Source organism: Hermetia illucens, chromosome 6 (assembly GCF_905115235.1).
Source record: "Hermetia illucens chromosome 6, iHerIll2.2.curated.20191125, whole genome shotgun sequence".
Classification (NCBI taxonomy): Eukaryota; Metazoa; Arthropoda; class Insecta; order Diptera; family Stratiomyidae; genus Hermetia; species Hermetia illucens.
In genome coordinates this window covers 98,769,495-98,785,670 of record NC_051854.1, presented here as the reverse complement: position 1 = coordinate 98,785,670, position 16,176 = coordinate 98,769,495, and the positions used below count along the sequence as shown (strand labels likewise).

The 16,176-nt window shown below is 45.9% G+C and overlaps 1 protein-coding gene across 2 annotated transcripts; it reads left to right on the top strand.

Moving 5' to 3' along the window:
* The first annotated feature begins 223 nt into the window (after positions 1 to 223).
* Positions 224 to 6,578, top strand: LOC119660439. 2 transcript variants are annotated; one of them, XM_038068989.1, is made up of 6 exons: positions 224 to 441; positions 790 to 1,067; positions 1,125 to 1,290; positions 1,349 to 1,639; positions 1,698 to 1,899; positions 6,346 to 6,578. In XM_038068989.1, the coding sequence occupies exons 1-6, from the start codon at positions 343 to 345 to the stop codon at positions 6,543 to 6,545; spliced, it is 1,236 nt and encodes a 411-aa protein (XP_037924917.1). In that variant the 5' UTR covers positions 224 to 342; the 3' UTR covers positions 6,546 to 6,578. The 2 variants fall into 2 exon arrangements, with proteins under 2 accessions (XP_037924917.1, XP_037924919.1); XM_038068991.1 differs by lacking the exon at positions 224 to 441 and adding an exon at positions 492 to 725.
* The last annotated feature ends 9,598 nt before the right edge of the window (positions 6,579 to 16,176 follow it).

The following is a 16,176-nucleotide window of genomic DNA, read 5'->3' as shown; positions in this document are numbered from 1 at the left end:
AAAGCTTTAGACATGTACCTACATTATAAATAAATATTTTCCGATGCATACAATAGTTTTAATTGAGTTTTAAAAAAAGGAAATTATGCTGTCGCACCCTGTATGAAGTAGCTCTTTCTGTTACATCAAAACTTCTGTGAGGAATGCGAGTAATTGGCATAGTAAATTTTCTGTAGATTGATTATTTTTTATCTCTACAATTTGGAGAATTACGTCAAGTCGGCTGATAAATTAAATTGTGAAATCCATGGCCACTTCGGACCCCTTTAGAGTAGAAGAAAATCATTCAGTGTTGATCGTTGAAATAGTCAAGGCCCACAATTTTGTAGTGAAAATAACACAATGAGCTTCAATACGGATGAATTGGAAGCACCAGAGTGGGTTAATTCGAATTTTCTGAAGGAAGTTCTTGAATACAATGGAGATCTGAAAAATGTGACGGTGAGGAAGTTGAGACCATTCCAAATAGAGGTTCTGTCCAGTATGACTGCCTGCACTTGGTGCACTTCTTCGTGATGTTGTGGAAACACAACATCAGGTGACTCCCGCTCCACTTATGTAATTCAACACATTACGACTGCGAATCATAAACGAGAAAAATTTTTTCGCAATTGACATTGAACCCAGTTATTTCGAGTAATGCTATACAGGGACATGCTGATACAGTGACATAAGTTGAGCGGGACTAGCGAAGATCGCGGGGAAGTAATACTTGAACGATACCAGTTGAGTCTCTAGAAGTGGTAAGTGCAGAACTTGAGCTAATAGAGTCCAGTTTTCACATTACAGGTTAAGGACTACCAAATCTCCCCGGCTACTACTCTTGGCGACCACTTTGCCAGCATCATGTTTAGAGCAAATATCACATTTTCAGCACAAGATCATCCAAATGAAAGCTGTTCGATAATAATCAAAACCTTACCAGTCGTTGACGGAATTAAGAAAGAAATCTTGGGTAACACTGAAATAGACTTTTTTGGCACCGAAATTTTCATGTACTCAGAAGTTTTGAATGAATGTGCAAAAATCTTAAAGAATGCAGGCTACCATGAATTGCTGGCTGCAAAGTGAGAATCCTAAATACATTTGGGCTTCCATTGATATTCAATAGTTCCGTTTTGTAGAATGATTTACCAATCAACAGAACCACATAAGGTTATAGCTTTTGAAGACCTAAAGAAGCTCGAATACTTCATGTTTCCAAGATTGATTCCAAACGAAAATGACACCGCGATAATTTTCTCCAAGCTTGCCCAATATCATGCGGCCACGTTCAAGCTAGCAACGGAGGTAAATACTACCTAAATTTAAATTGCAGAACATGTGAGTTAAATCTTTCATCTTCCAGGGTCACAAAGGTTTCAACCGAAAAGGAGGTATTTTCAATATTGGTGACTTTAATGTTATGACATTTTTTCGAGACGGATTTGGATACTTTAAAGAACTGGTGGATACCTTGCCTGGTTTTGAAGAAGCCTCGGAAAAGCTCAGCAAAATATCTTTCGAAAAAATCGTGGAAAAATGCAAGCAGTCTGTCAATGCCCCTGGCTCTTACAATGTCCTCAATCATGGCGACTACCACATCAAAAACATGATGTTCAAGGGCAAAAATGAAGTAGATGTTTCAGAAGTCGTCCTGGTAAAACTCAATCAAGTAATTTGACCAATGACCGATTTCATAATTGACAAACATTCAGGTTGATTTTCAAATATGCCACTGGGGATCACCAGCCTTCGACCTCGTCTACATGTCGGCCATTATACCACCTGGGATGCGCGCAAAAGCTTATAGAGTTTATTTCGATACGTTCATTGATGTTCTGAAGAAATCTGACTGCAAGGAACCTTTACCTGTATTTGAGCAACTACTACAAGATTTGAAATCTTACCGACAGTTGGGTAAGTTAGAAATTACTAATATCTCAGCATTTAAGTGGCACAAAATCGTGCCAGTTTTCGAGATATAATAACGAATAGCGGAGCTAGATTATCTATATTTGGAACATTCAAAAAAGTTTAAATGGGCTTGTCTTGCTCTTTCGGGCCTATAAGTAAAAGTAAAGACGGTAGAGTTGAATCACAGGCATCCAGGCGTTTAAAACAGTTAAACAACAGCTTGTTAATGCTACACTCCTGGCATTTCCTCAGCCAGATGCACCCTAGCCTTGTTAGTCGATGCCTCGGGCACAGCGGTAGGCGCTGTTCCTCACCAGCAGGTGAACCAAAGCTCGCAAGCCTTCTTCTTCTTTTCGAAATAACGCAACCCAACTCAATGTAACTACAGCGCCTACAATCGTCAGCTGCTCGCCACCTACCACTTCATTAAATACTTCCGTTTCTCCCTTGAGGACAGGGCGTTGACTGTGTTCACGGACCATAAACCCCTTACGTTCGCGCTTAAACAAAAGCCCGACAAAGCATCTCCTCGGCAATTCCAGCAACTGAGCTTCATCAGCCAGCTTACTTTTGACATACCAACACGTGTCTGGAAAAGACAAGGCCGTTGCGGACATTTTGTCGCGAATCTCGGAGGTCACAATCCCCACCGCGGTCGATTATTATCGGCAATCGGCGAGGCGCAGAGACACGATGCAGAGCTTCAGAGCCTGAGGACAAACCCCAAATATAAGCTCAAGGAGTTTCCTATCTTCGGCTTAAACTCCTACTTACTCTCCGAGACATCAGATAAGGGACCCAGACCATTAATTCCGGCCAATTTTCGCAATAAAGTATTCCACGCTGTACACGATCTTCCGCACCCTAGCATCAAAACGACAAACCGGCTAGTCACCGGAAAAAACTTCTGGCCGTCCATGAACAAGAACGTGAACTCTTGGGACAGACAGTGCATCGCGTGCCAGAAGTGTAAGATCAACAAGCACGTAAAAAAGGCAGTAGGCGTATTGCCTCCGCCGACCACGCGCTTCCACACCATCCACCTTGACATCAATGGCCCTTCGTGAGACTCGCACGAATACAAGCATTGCCTCACAATCTTCGATAGGTTTACGCGGTGGCCTGGTGGGTTAAGTGACTCCAGCATGCTCCGTCTACTCAGGGAAGTATTTTAAAGACTGCGGCCGACTCAACTTTCCCGACACACGATGTCACAGGTCGGCAATACCAGGACCTCGAGACATGCTCCCTCGTCCTGATTAGAATGGACCCTTCTCGGAGACCGCTTCACCCACTATATAACGGCCCCTTTAATGCCCTGGCACGACTCAAGCACTTCTTCCAGCTTGACTTCCAACGTGGCTCAGGATGGGCCTTGGGGTTCTCCTTCAGTTTCCGACCGCCAGCAAAAGTAGACACACAAGAGAGAGGCACCCTGCAAATTTCGGAACTCTTTTGGCAGGGATAGAGAACTTTGTTTATCGAATCATTTATAATGTGTTCCGGATAATACTCCTCCCCCTCTCGTAGTACCGTTGTTTGTACTTTGGAAAACCTACCAGTAGTAAACATGAACTGGGTATTTGTCTGTTACTGGAGCCTACTGCAGCCGGTTTATAAGCGAATCTTTACTGCGAGATTCCATTCTAGGTTAAGGAGCATCACAATTCTGAAGTGCTACGTACCTAAGAAGATTTCTGTTATGGTGGAGAAGGACACTTTCTATAAGTAATTACTCACACACGGGGCATGTCGAAAAGTTAAATCGGTTTCGATTGACCAGCAACGAAAATCTTATTAGACCGAACATACCTTGCTTGGCAGTAGATTTACGAATTTATCTCAATTTGCTTACAAAAAAGGTACTAACCTTAGCCTCGAAAATAACCAGCACCTGATGGGAAACAGAATCATCATCAACGGTGCAACAACCGGTATCCGGTCTAGACCTGCCTTAATAAGGAACTCCAGACATCCAGGTTTTGCCCAGAGGTCTACCAATTCGCTATCACTAAAAGCTGTCTGACGTACTGGCATACACCATTGCTCCATCTTAGGCAGGGTCTGCCTCGTCTTATTTTTGTACCATAGATATTGCCCTTATAGATTTTCCGAGCTGGATCATCCTCATCCATACGGATTAAGTGACCCGCCCACCGCAACCTGTTGAGCCGGATTTTATCCACAACTTGACGGTTGTAGTATCGCTCATAGATTTCGTCGTTATGTAGGTTACAGAATCGTCCATCCTCATGTAGGGGCCAAAAATTCTTCGCAGGATTCTTCTCTCGAACGCGGCCAAGAGTTCGCAAATTTTCTTGCTAAGAACCCAAGTTTCCGAGAAATACATGAGGACTGGCAAAATCATAGTCTTGTACAGAAAGAGCTTTGACCGTATGGTGAGACGTTTCGGGCGGAACAGTTCTTGTAAACTGAAATAGGCTCTGTTAGCTGACAACAACCATGCGCGAATTTCATCATCGTAGCTGTTATCGGTTGTGATTCTCGACCCTAGATAGGAGAAACTATCAACGGTCTCAAAGTTGTATTCTCCTATCTTTATTCTTCTCGTTTGACCAGTGCAGTTTGATGTTGCTGGTTGGTTGGTTTTCGGTGCTGACGCTGCCACCATATATTGATGTGCAGCCCAAGATCTCGCCCCAATTCGAAATTACCGCCTGCTCGATCTGGATGAAGGCGGTTTTTACATCTGGGGTGGTTCTTCCCATGATGTCGATATCGTCAGCATAGGCCAGTAGTTTATTATTATTATTCTTATTCTGTTAAGGGAAAGTCGCACCGCGTCCTTGGAGAACTATTGTGCCCCTTTTACTGGTTATAGTGTACCTATTGATCATAGTATCTCAAGCAGGCCTGTAACCGTTAGGAACTTTAGTATGTTCCCCACTTGCAGATGTTTCAGCTTTGCATCTGGTATTAAGTGTTCTCCCAGATGTATCGACCTACTTTGCACAAGTGCCGGACACTGTCCCAGGACGTGCATAGAGGTTTCGTCCTCCTCCTCACAAAACCTGCAGACAGTGTCCGTAGATATCCCTAGCTTCGCTAAGGTGATAGTTCAGCCGACAATGACCAGTGATAATTCCCACTATGATTCGGATCGGATTCGGAGGTTCTTTTTGGTGAGGTTTAAGCAATCCTTTGTACGCATGGGTTCGTATCCCCCAATAAGCACCCTGGACTGCTCCATCCCTGGTAGGCCCGCCCAATATAGTTCCCTCAACCGTTTCCGATTCCACAGAAGGGTTCTGGCCCGTGTAAAGGCACCCCTGCTCCCTTCTTGGCTAGTTCATTCGCTGCCTCGTTGCCTTCCAACCCAACATGGCCTGGAATCCAAAGTATCCAGACCTTGTTGGACGAGCCGAGTGTATTCAGTCTCTCAAGGCATTCCCATACCAGTTTAGAGTTCACCTGTTTGGAACTAAGTGCCTTGATCGCTGCTTGGCTATCGGTGAGAATAGCTATGCTCTGCCCCCTGTAGTTCCTTTGCAGATAAAAGGAGGCACATTTGTCTATGGCGTAAATTTCCACCTGGAATATGCTAGTGTACCTGCCCATTGGCTCGAAGTACATTTTCCTTGGACCAATGACACCGGCACCCGTTCCCTCTGCTGTGAGGGATCCGTCAGTCTACCAAGTAATCAGTTGCTGGTTTAAGCCGTATGTCGCAGCCACGCTCTCCCAGTTTGCCTTGTTACTCCAACGTGTTTCAAACTTCTTATCGAAGTGAAACCTCGTTGTCATGTTGTCCCTCGGTATCAGTAATTCGAGATACCGCTTAGAAAGGATATCAATCTTCCTTCGATTTAGGCAGCTTCTCGCCTCACTCATCCAATAGTTGGGTGGACTTAAAGAGGATCGTACCTCTTGCGTTTATCTCAGCATCACGGATCACTTTCTCGAGGGCCAGGTTAAAGAGGACGCATGATAGGGCATCCCCTTGTCGTAGACCGTTGTTGATGTCGAATGGTCTTGAGAGTGATCCGTCTGCAGCTTTTTGTTAAGAAAGAGCTCCCAACGGTCACCACGTGAAGGTGGAGATAGGGTTTGGTAGTAGAGCTGTTGGTGTTGGTTCAGCAGGCATTTCCCAGCGTTTATCCTCCGTCGTGGGTACCAATCCCCGTTTCGCCCTGGGACCTATACTACCCTTTGACCACCAGCCACATGGAAGGTATATGCAATAAATAAATTATTACTGATCCTTTAGGGTATTTGAAAGAAATATCGCTTCTCATCTGGTAACCATAGTTAAGCGGTGCTGAACGTATTTAACATTTCGATGGGGGACCATTTACTAAGAAAATATTTATGTTCTCAAATTTTCCAATATCTTTTATATTTGACATACATACAGAAGTGTTCCAATTTATTCCAATATTTAAATCAAACCAATTTATTTAATCGTGTCTTCTCCTTCTCTATTTTCAGATTTATTTTTCCTTTCTACTTTCACAGCAATGTTTTGTGGAGATCCGAAGCAAATGACAGAACAAATGGAGACCTTGTTTGAGGATTCAAGCCCGATGAAAATACTCTACAGACAAGATAACTATTTGTCGTATGTGAACGAGTTACTACCAGTCCTGTTACAGGAAGGCGTTCTTGATGACCTTGTAAATTCTGATTAAATGTTTTTTCGTCAATTTCAACAATGAAGTTTTTTTAGATAGGATTAATAACCAGAAAAAAAATGTTAGAACATCCTGAAATCCGCGGTTACTCATGGAGAAACATCGTAAGAAACATCGCCCTTTTGACATTGCGTTTCTGTTTCTGGACAAAGCGTTTGGCCATTTGCCACAAGAACTCATCTGGTATGCTCTCTGCATCTACCACAATCCGAAAAGTAAAGTTCGAAGTGTTGCGGGTGTATCAAAACCGCTTCGTGCCTCTGTTGGTGTTCGTCAAGCAATCGCCCTCTCACCACTCCTTTTCGTTCTTGTTATGGACATTTTGGAGGAAAAAGTCGAAAAAAACTCCACTCGTTGAGCATAATTAAACAAGTCGGGAAACCGGAAGCTGGACGCTTCAGGTACGAAAGGTTTTGTGTATTTCTTAGTACGTAGCACGTAATATATGCATATATTATATGAGAATATCCACTTTCGGATGATATTGACATTCATAGCCTTGAAATTGCAAGGAAGCGACAACTTTGACGTATTGTAACTTAGTTAGTAATAGTGCGATTTCCACCAAACTTGGTGAAATCATGCGGTATGTCATACCCTATATTACTGCGAAATTTCATGGTACTAACATTCACCTAAGGGGGTTTCCCAGCCAGCTTTCCAACAAATGTCAAAACTAAGACCGGCTTCGAAAAGTACTAACCGGGACCTTTAATTTGATGCCACACACGACTATGTCGAATGAAAAAAAATTTTACACCCCCCCCCCTTTTGCATGTATGGGGACCCCCCTTAAATTCAACGTGAAAGGATGTAACTCACTGTATGCGTGAGCGTTCAGAGTTAGAAAGGCTACCAAATTTGGTGTCAATTGCTGTAACCGTCTCCGAGAAAAATGCGTGCGATGGACAGACAGACAGACGGACAGACAGTAAACCCCTGTGCGGAGTTGCCAAATCTCCCATCAGGCGCGTTCCTTCGTGCGGATAAGGGAATGCTCGGCGAATGCGTAGGAATATGCACATATACGCATTTGGAGGTGTGCGAGTATGGGCATGCTTATGCGCAGGCCGGGTAGGTGGGAAGTAAACGCCCGCCCGTGGAAAAAAACTGGCTATGGGAAGGATACCCAGAAATAAAACCAAACATGGAGGAACAGAAGGAGAATAAAGTTACGGTGCAGGGCTTCGGAAACCCAGTACCGGCGGCTTTTGGGAGTAGGCAAGCAGGCTCCCGGCCGTCGATATCCCTCGACTGAAGTGCCTCGGTGGTGGATTACTTGGCCACCGTTGCATCAAATACTACAAGTAGCCTGGAGAAAGAGGCAATTAGAAGGAGTACATCACTCCCGAGAACGCCTGTTCAAAACCCAAGAAAAGATGGGGCACAAACTGGTCAGGTATTAGCCCATAGCGGGGTAACTACACCTGGTAGAAACATGCCGCAGGACTTAGTGTTTGATCCATTTAAAAGAAGCTCGACGATCATGCGATCTCCTCCGAAATCAACCTTGATGAAGGAAGGAAATCAGGGAAGCTCCCGGAAGACTAATAAGTACATTAGCGCCCAATGTGAAAACCAAGCGGAGGAGCTATGTCAGAGTCCGGAAGAATCATCGTTTGCCCTACTCGGAGGTAAAATAGTAGAGTTGTCTGAATTTATTAAGGACAAACACAACGTGCACCAGGTCATCAAAAACATGGTCCGTACCATTCGGGTACTATACAATGGTGCCAAGGAAGAAAAAAACGCCTCGAACAAATCAAGCGTCACCCAGGCAATACAAGTGACACCCCTTCAAAATCCAAAGGGCGGTAAACTTGAAAAGAGGAGTAGAGAGTACGCGAACGATTCTTTCGGTTGCTCACAGGACGCGAAAAGGCAAAAAGGCCTCTCACCGGGAAAAGGCAAGGGAAGCAAAGTTACCAACATCGTGGAAACTGCGGCGCCGGCTCCAATTGATCCAAAGGAGGCAAAGCCTCAAAAAGGGACCAAGGAAGCATGGACCAAGGTTGGCGGAAGGAATTATACGACGCAGAAAAGAAGATTACGGCCCGAATTAATCATCATCTCCAAAAAAGGGGATATGACTTACGCCGATATCCTTAGGAAGATCAAATCCGATCCTGAGCTGATGGACCTTGGAGAAAACGTCAGCCGAATCAGACGCTCCCAGAAAGGAGACTTGATGCTGGAGCTGAAGAAGTCTCCGGGCAAAACGGTGGAAAATTTCCTCGGCAAGGTGGAGAAATCCTTAGGAGAAGAAGCTCAAGTACGGGCCAGAAAGCAGGAGATTGTCATAGAATGTAAGGACATTGACGAAATCACAACCAAGGAGGATATCCGTGACGCCTTAGAAAAACAGTTCGGACCACTTGGCTTGCAAGATTCCGCAATCAGGGGACTGAGGAAGGCATACGGAGGCACGCAAACGGCAACCATAAGCTTACCAGCTGAAGCAGCGTTCAAACTGCTGGCGGCTGGGAAAGTAAAAATAGGTTGGGTCTTTTGCCGACTCAGGGAGCAGGTGTCCCTTAAGCGCTGCTTTAGATGCCTGGAATTCGGCCACACAGCGGCGAAATGCACCGGTGACTGTGACAGGTCAAAATGTTGCAGAAAATGTGGGGGAGAAGACCATATGTTCAGGGAGTGCAAGGCTGAGCCTGAATGCATGCTCTGCAAGGAAAAAAAAGGGCGTCGACTATCGGCACGTTGCAGGCAGCAGCAGATGCCCAGTGTCTAGGCGAGCCTTGAATGCAGTAAAAAAATGAGGTTGATACAAATCAACCTCAACCACTGCGAGGCAGCGCAAGACCTTCTCTCGCAGACCATCTATGAGAAGGGAATCGAAGCTGCCATAATCAGCGAGCCTTATCGCAACAATAAAAGCGGTGCCTGGACTGCAGATGAAACTGGCAAGGCGGCAATATGGGCGTGTGGAAATCAGGCCATTCAAAAAGTGATGGAGTTTCCAGAAGTTGGATTCGTCGGGGCAAAAATAGCTGGTATCTATATATATAGTTGCTATGCTCCACCAAGCGCGACGATAACAGAATTCGAAGGAATGCTAGGTATGCTAGTCTCGGATACAAGAAGTCGAAACCCCAAGATCATAGCTGGTGATTTCAACGCGTGGGCCGTGGATTGGGGCAGTCGCACTACGAACACCAGGGGCCCTATCCTGCTCGAGGCTTTCGCGGAGCTAGATTTGGTGCTTGCCAACACGGGAAACGTTTCCACTTTTCGTGGGACAGGGTCGGGCTCAATAGTCGATCTGACAAAAGTGGCGAGGAGAATGACATGGTTTTTCAGTGAGCATTATACTCACAGCGACCACCAGGCGATTTTCCTCCAGATCAAATATGGGCCATGCGTCGATGCGTGTTCCCGTGAGGCTGGAAACCGGGGCTGGTCCGTGAAAGGGCTTGAGGAGGATGCATTCATAGAGATGCTATTGGGAGGCCAAAATCCCGGTGGTGCGGCTACGGAAAAGGTGGAGCAAATGATGGGACGCATAACAAGAGCATGCGACGCTGCTATGCCGAGGCGACGAGTTCTCGCAAAAAGGCGCTCAAACTATTGGTGGAATGAAGAGATCGCGGTGTTACGGGATGCATTTTTTCGTGCTAGAAGGATCTGCCAACGATCTAGAGCAAGACGAGACTTCGACGAGAAACGGCTAGCATATGTGAACCTTCGAGCTAGGCTTAAGCAGGCTATACGGACCAGCAAGCGAGAATGTTTCAAGGAGCTTTGCACAGAGGCAGACCAAAGCCCCTGGGGAACAGCGTACAGGATAGTTATGAAGAAGATGAGAGGGCGAACACCACAATTGACCTGCCCGCATTTTCTGCTCGATATCGTGACGGCGCTCTTCCCCCCGGATAAAGGGGAGTGCAAACAACACAAGCGAGCACTGGACGTCTACACCATACCTGCGGTAACTGAGGAGGAACTTACGCAAATTTGCCGGAGAATTGGTGACAACAAAGCACCCGGTCTGGATGCTGTTTCCAATAGAGTCCTTAAACTCGCTGTTAAGACCAGATCCGACTGGTTTATCAGCGTGTTTGAAACATGCATGATAGAAGGAGTTTTCCCCGACCGGTGGAAGAGGCAAAAACTAGTTTTGCTCCCGAAGCCGAATAAAGACCCAGGACACCCATCATCATACCGACCGATTTGCCTTATCGACACGGCAGGAAAGATGCTCGAAAGGGTCAACCACAACAGACTGCTCCCTATCATCGAATATAAGGATGGACTATCGGAGCGACAATTTGAATTTCGTCAAGCCCACTCAACGATCGACGCCGTAGACATTGTTGTGAAGAGACGCGATGTCGTCTAAAAAATGATGTGCCGTGGTGACATTGGACATAAAAAATGCGTTCAACTCCGCAAGCTGCGAGTGGATAAAAAGCTCTCTGGCTAAAACGGGTGTCCCTAGTTATTTGACTAAGCTCCTCAACAGTTACCTTTCGGAGAGGACACTTTGGTACGACACGGATGAGGGATCCAAGCAGTACACCGTCACCGCAGGAGTACCACCGGGCTCAGTGTTGGGTCCTCTCCTGTAGAACGTCATGTACAATGGGGTCCTTGTCCTTCCCGTGCCAAAGGAGGCCACGATAATCGGTTTCGCAGATGATTTAACTGTGGTTGTCGTCGCGAAAGAACCTGAAGACGTTGAAATGTTCGCTAACGAAACCATTAGCGTCATAAAAGCGTGGCTGGAGATGGTTCAGCTTGACCTTGCGGAACAAAAGACGGAGGCGGTCTTGATTACCAATCGTAGGAAGAGGAATACGGTTAATATTCGCGTTGGTGGGCACGTCATCACTTCGAGGCCGGTTATCAAATACCTAGGGGTCATGATTGACGCTAAAATCAATTTCAGGGGACATCTGGACTATGCCTGTGAGAAAGCGGCAAATACCAGTGTATCATTAGCGCGGATGATGCCTAACATTGGATGTCCAAGGTACAGTCGCAGATTACTTGTGGCCGGAGTGGTTCGCTCCACATTATTATACGCGGCACCAGTTTGGGAGGAAGCATTAGCGTGTGAGAGTAATCGTAGGAGAGTGAATATGACTTAGCGCTTAATGGCGCTAAGGGTGTGCAGCGCCTTCAGAACATCAGGCGAGGCAGCGTGTGTAATTGCGGGAATGATCCCGATAGACATTCTGGCAAGTGAGACACGCTGCCTGTACGAGACAAGGAAAATGAATCCTCTTGAAAAGGATGCAGAATGCCGAAAGGCGGTAAGGCGAGAGTCGCTGGAGAAGTGGCAGAACGGTGGGATGACTCGCAGAGGGGTTGCTGGACCCACACTTTGATTCCCCGTATTGAGGAGTGGATTCAGCGACGACACGGTGAGATTAACTACCATCTGACGCAATTCCTGTCAGAACATGGCGGTTACAGGAAGTACCTGCACCAATTCAGGCTGGATGATTCTCCCTTGTGTCCTGAATGTGGTTGCACACCTGAGGACCCGGAGCATGTTATGTTCCACTGTCCGCGATTTCTCTCAGAAAGGAGGAGTCTGGAAGACTCCCGCAGAACTTCGTCGGGGAAATGTTGAAATCGGAGGGAAACTGGTGTGCGGTGAACACCGCAATCAAACGAATACAAGAGGAACTTGGAAGAGCGGAGCGCGCAAGGAGGACGCAAAGAACGGAAGACGTGGTCGCGTAAAGCGCAGTCCACCCCGCGAAGTAATGCTTTGCGGCGGTCCCGCGGGGAAGGAAAAAGGAGAAAGTGGGGGTGGTTTTAGTGGGTGAGAATCCCACACGCTGCTGCAACCTGGCGCGGCAGTGTCTTTGTAAGATTTCCACCTCCATCCATAAAAAAAAAGACAGACAGTAAACCCATTTTAATAAGGTTTTGTGTTTACACAAAACCTTAAAAAGGGTGGGGCGGGGAAGGAAAAAAGAGGGGAGAGCAGGATGGATGACATGCGGGAGAGGGATGGGGATCAGAAGCTAGGAGGGTCGTTAATGATGGAAAGGTTTAAAAAATTGCCGGTATAGAATACTACCCTATCTTGGGAATCAGACAGACGGAAGCAGATGAGTCCGAAGAAGGTTGTCTTCAACGATCTGCATGGCCTTGAAAACAAGAGGATTGAAATGGAATTGGCATTTGACCAGGAAGTTAAGGTCATGACAGGCAAGAAAGGCATCGATACGTGGATTTTGCCAGGACTCGTACAGGATCAGGTTCGAAACAGAGCGACAAAAATGTGGAAGAAATGACTGAACTCTGAGGAATGTTGGCGGGGCAAGTATAGGACGAGGACAGGTGCTGTTGAATATTGGCTATGGATTTCCCTCCGTCTAGAAGGCTAAGAATTAGCTTACAGAGGTGCGGATGGAAATTGAGGATCTCGGAAAAGTGATACGCGAATCCATATTGCCATACGGAGTCGAAATCTTTCCTTAGGTCAAAAAGACAGGATATGGTGAGTGTCCTTTGATTGATACCTAGAAGGATATCAGTTTTGTGGACGATTGACGAATTGGAACCCTGAAACAGTGGTATTGGAGTCACATTGCTCGTCTATGAGGGATTTAATGGACCGCTCGAAAATTTTGGTGAAGGAAGATAGGATTGAGATAGACATGTAGCTATCAGTATTAAGTGGGTTAAGGTTCTTTTTTGGAATGGGAACAATGCGAGCACTGTTCCAGTTGGTGGGGAAGTGGATGTTGAGGAGGCAGTGTTTAATGATTAATGAGCGCATTTTTTCAAAACTATAGAAAGGATTTTCTCCAGACCCTCTGATTTTTTGCTTTTGGAGGCTACAATTACAGCTTCCACTCAACTTGGGGTGACAAAGTGAATGGGAGGATCATCATCATATTCATCAGGATGGATGGATAGGAGGTTGGGAGAAAAGGTTTTGGCTAGGATTAGGGCGGGAAAAAGTTGGTGAGGATTGGAGTTGGTCTCTGGATTTGCTCACCACACTTTCGAGGTGTTTTGGCTAGGATTGGGACGGTAAAAAGTTGGTAAGGATTGGAGTTGGCCTATGAATTCGCTCACAACACTTTCGAAGTGTTGATCACGAATGTGGAGGGTGCAATGGTGCGCTTGAAGGAAGTGGAAGAATGTTCACCTTTTCGGGAGTGGAAATATTTTGTGGAACGATAGTGGTTCGTTGGGTGGGATCGTTCTATAGTATCGTTGGAAACTGTTTCGTTGAAAGGGAGGAGGAGCGGTTCAAGTTTATATTTAAGGGCTCGATTGATGAGTTTCCGTTTCGCCTTTTGGAAGTCAGGGACTAAGGTTGGAGAGAGCCGAATGGTTCTTTCGGGGAGTGAGATTGATTCTAGGAAGCGATAAGCATTTGGAATGGATTTGAGGGTTAGATTGCCGCTGATTGGAAAGTGGTCAACGTAAGAATGGCAATAACCTTTATTGGGGAAGGGCAGTGCTGAAGTGGGATAAGTTGATATTGGGATGACAAGTGGTTGGAAATGGAGGAGAGTTTCCCCGTTCTTATTCGACCACACATTGAACCAGTACGGGTGCCTGGAATTGACGGCTCCACCTATAATTACGTACCAAGACTTGCCTGCTTGCGGTTGTGCGACAGAGTAGGATAAGATATAACGGATATCATGGGTATCAAACCATTGATTGGGACAGTACACAGCAGCAACGAAGGCCAAGGATGATTGCGTTTCTTAGGAAGTAAGGGCAACCTCAATAAATTTGAAGCTATTGGGTGGAGGGAACAATTGTTTAGAAAGGAATTTTCAGAAATGAGGGTGGCTGTTCCACCACACGCGTTTCGGCTTTGAGGACTGGACTAAAGGCGGCCAGTTCTGAAAAGATTGAAATTTGGAAAACTGGTCCTATGGTGATAGTGCAGCCTGGTTTCACCCAGGAACACTATGTGGGGATTACGTTAGCCAAGAAATAACTCGACCTCGTATCCACGTCCATTATTGGACGTTAGAATACCAACCATTGCGTTGAACATTTTCAGGAATTTCTGCGATTTCCTGCCGAACTCAAGGAAATCGGGGTTGGAGATATTCGGGGAGTTTGTGTGTTGAGAGGATGATGAAGTTGGTTTTCACTCCGTACGGGATCTGCAAAGAACACAGATGGCCGTGTGAAAGCGGGATTTGTAATTGTTCTTGGAGTTGAAGAAGGACGAGAGGGTGGTCATCGTTTCTGAGCATTCCTCCTTGCCACAACTGGGACGAACATTCGCGGGGTGATCATTGCCTTCGCAGTTCAGGCACTTTGGCGCTTGCGCAGGTGGTTTGGAGCATTCGCCCGGACCATGAACCTGTCCACAGTTTACCCAGCGGTAAGAAAGGCGACAGTTCGTTGCTGCGTGAACGAGTCGTTGGCAGTTTTTACACTGCAACACCGGTTTATTCCTAATTCTTTTGAATCGTGCCAAGGGGTGCTATATAGTCTTGATGCCTTAAAAAATATGTTGTTCAGTGAACGAAGAGTCAAACGTGACCACCCATAGATCTAGCTGTACGTTCATGGTATTCGCCCAAGTCATGACGAAAGGTTTGATGCTGGTGGCTGCTTGTGCCAAGGCCTTTGAGGATGAGGTTTGTTGTTTTCTAGGAGGAAAGGGTATAGGTGAAGAACTTGTTCTAGTTCTCCACCCGGAGTTTTTTAGCCATAGAATAGTCTTCAGATGTCTTTCTCAGAATTTAATTAGAATTGGTTGGGGACGTGAACGTGAATGGAATCAGTTTTGATATGATGACAACTAGTGTTGAGAATGAATTGGGGCTGTTTTTGTGGCAGATAAATTCGATATCCCTGGTTCTGGAAGGCGGGGAGGCAGCTTCACCGAAAGTCCGCTTGATGGCTGCCTGTAAAGAGGCAATTGTAACTTGAAGTCTAGGATTAACTCCTTCTGGGACTTGTTCTTCTTCTCGAGGGCCTAAATTAGCTTCCTCAGAGGGCGCTTGTTCTGTTTCTTTAGTGAAACAGATTTTTGGATTTCTTCAACTGAGATCGGTGCATCTTTAACTTTTTCAGTGGAGGCAAGACTGACTGTGTCTTAATGGCAGTGACCTGCAATGAACCGAGCGATTTAAATAACTCCGGGTCAATGCTATCAGCCAATGGAGAACGGCGTTATGAAATTGATTCACCCATTAGCGCAACCAGGATGAAGTGGCGCTCCACAACTGGAGTTCTAAGTGTTGGCCGACTATAAAAGACAATGAACGACGTCTTGCGATTATGGAGACGAAGATGTTGTGTTGGGTTAGTGGCGTGACAGGCCTTGATTACATCCGAAATGAGGATATCCGCGATGAATATAGGGTTACACCGACCGTGGAACAATTGGGAGGGAGGAGTTTTCGATGGTAGATCAGGCTTTTGATAGAACCAGGTCCAGATCAAACTTTTGATAGAACCAAGTGACGAAACCGATCACGACGAGTCAGCCCTGCTTGTGAACGGGACAAAGGCTGAACAAAAAGACGATCCAAGATCAACCTTTCGTATACATCTATTTCCTGCAAGCAAATGCTATGTAACGTTTTGGGACAAAGTCGTATGACTTCGACAACTACTCTCAACAAGATGGCAATATGCACGTGGAAAAACGTGTTTATTTTTCCACGCA

Bases quoted from the DNA above. Each gene is read 5' to 3' on its own strand.
- LOC119660439 (XM_038068989.1), top strand. From the start codon at position 343: ATGAGCTTCAATACGGATGAATTGGAAGCACCAGAGTGGGTTAATTCG. The intron at 1,640-1,697 runs GTAAAACTCAAT...ACAAACATTCAG, and splicing joins ATGTTTCAGAAGTCGTCCTG to GTTGATTTTCAAATATGCCA. The intron at 1,900-6,345 runs GTAAGTTAGAAA...CTCTATTTTCAG, and splicing joins GAAATCTTACCGACAGTTGG to ATTTATTTTTCCTTTCTACT.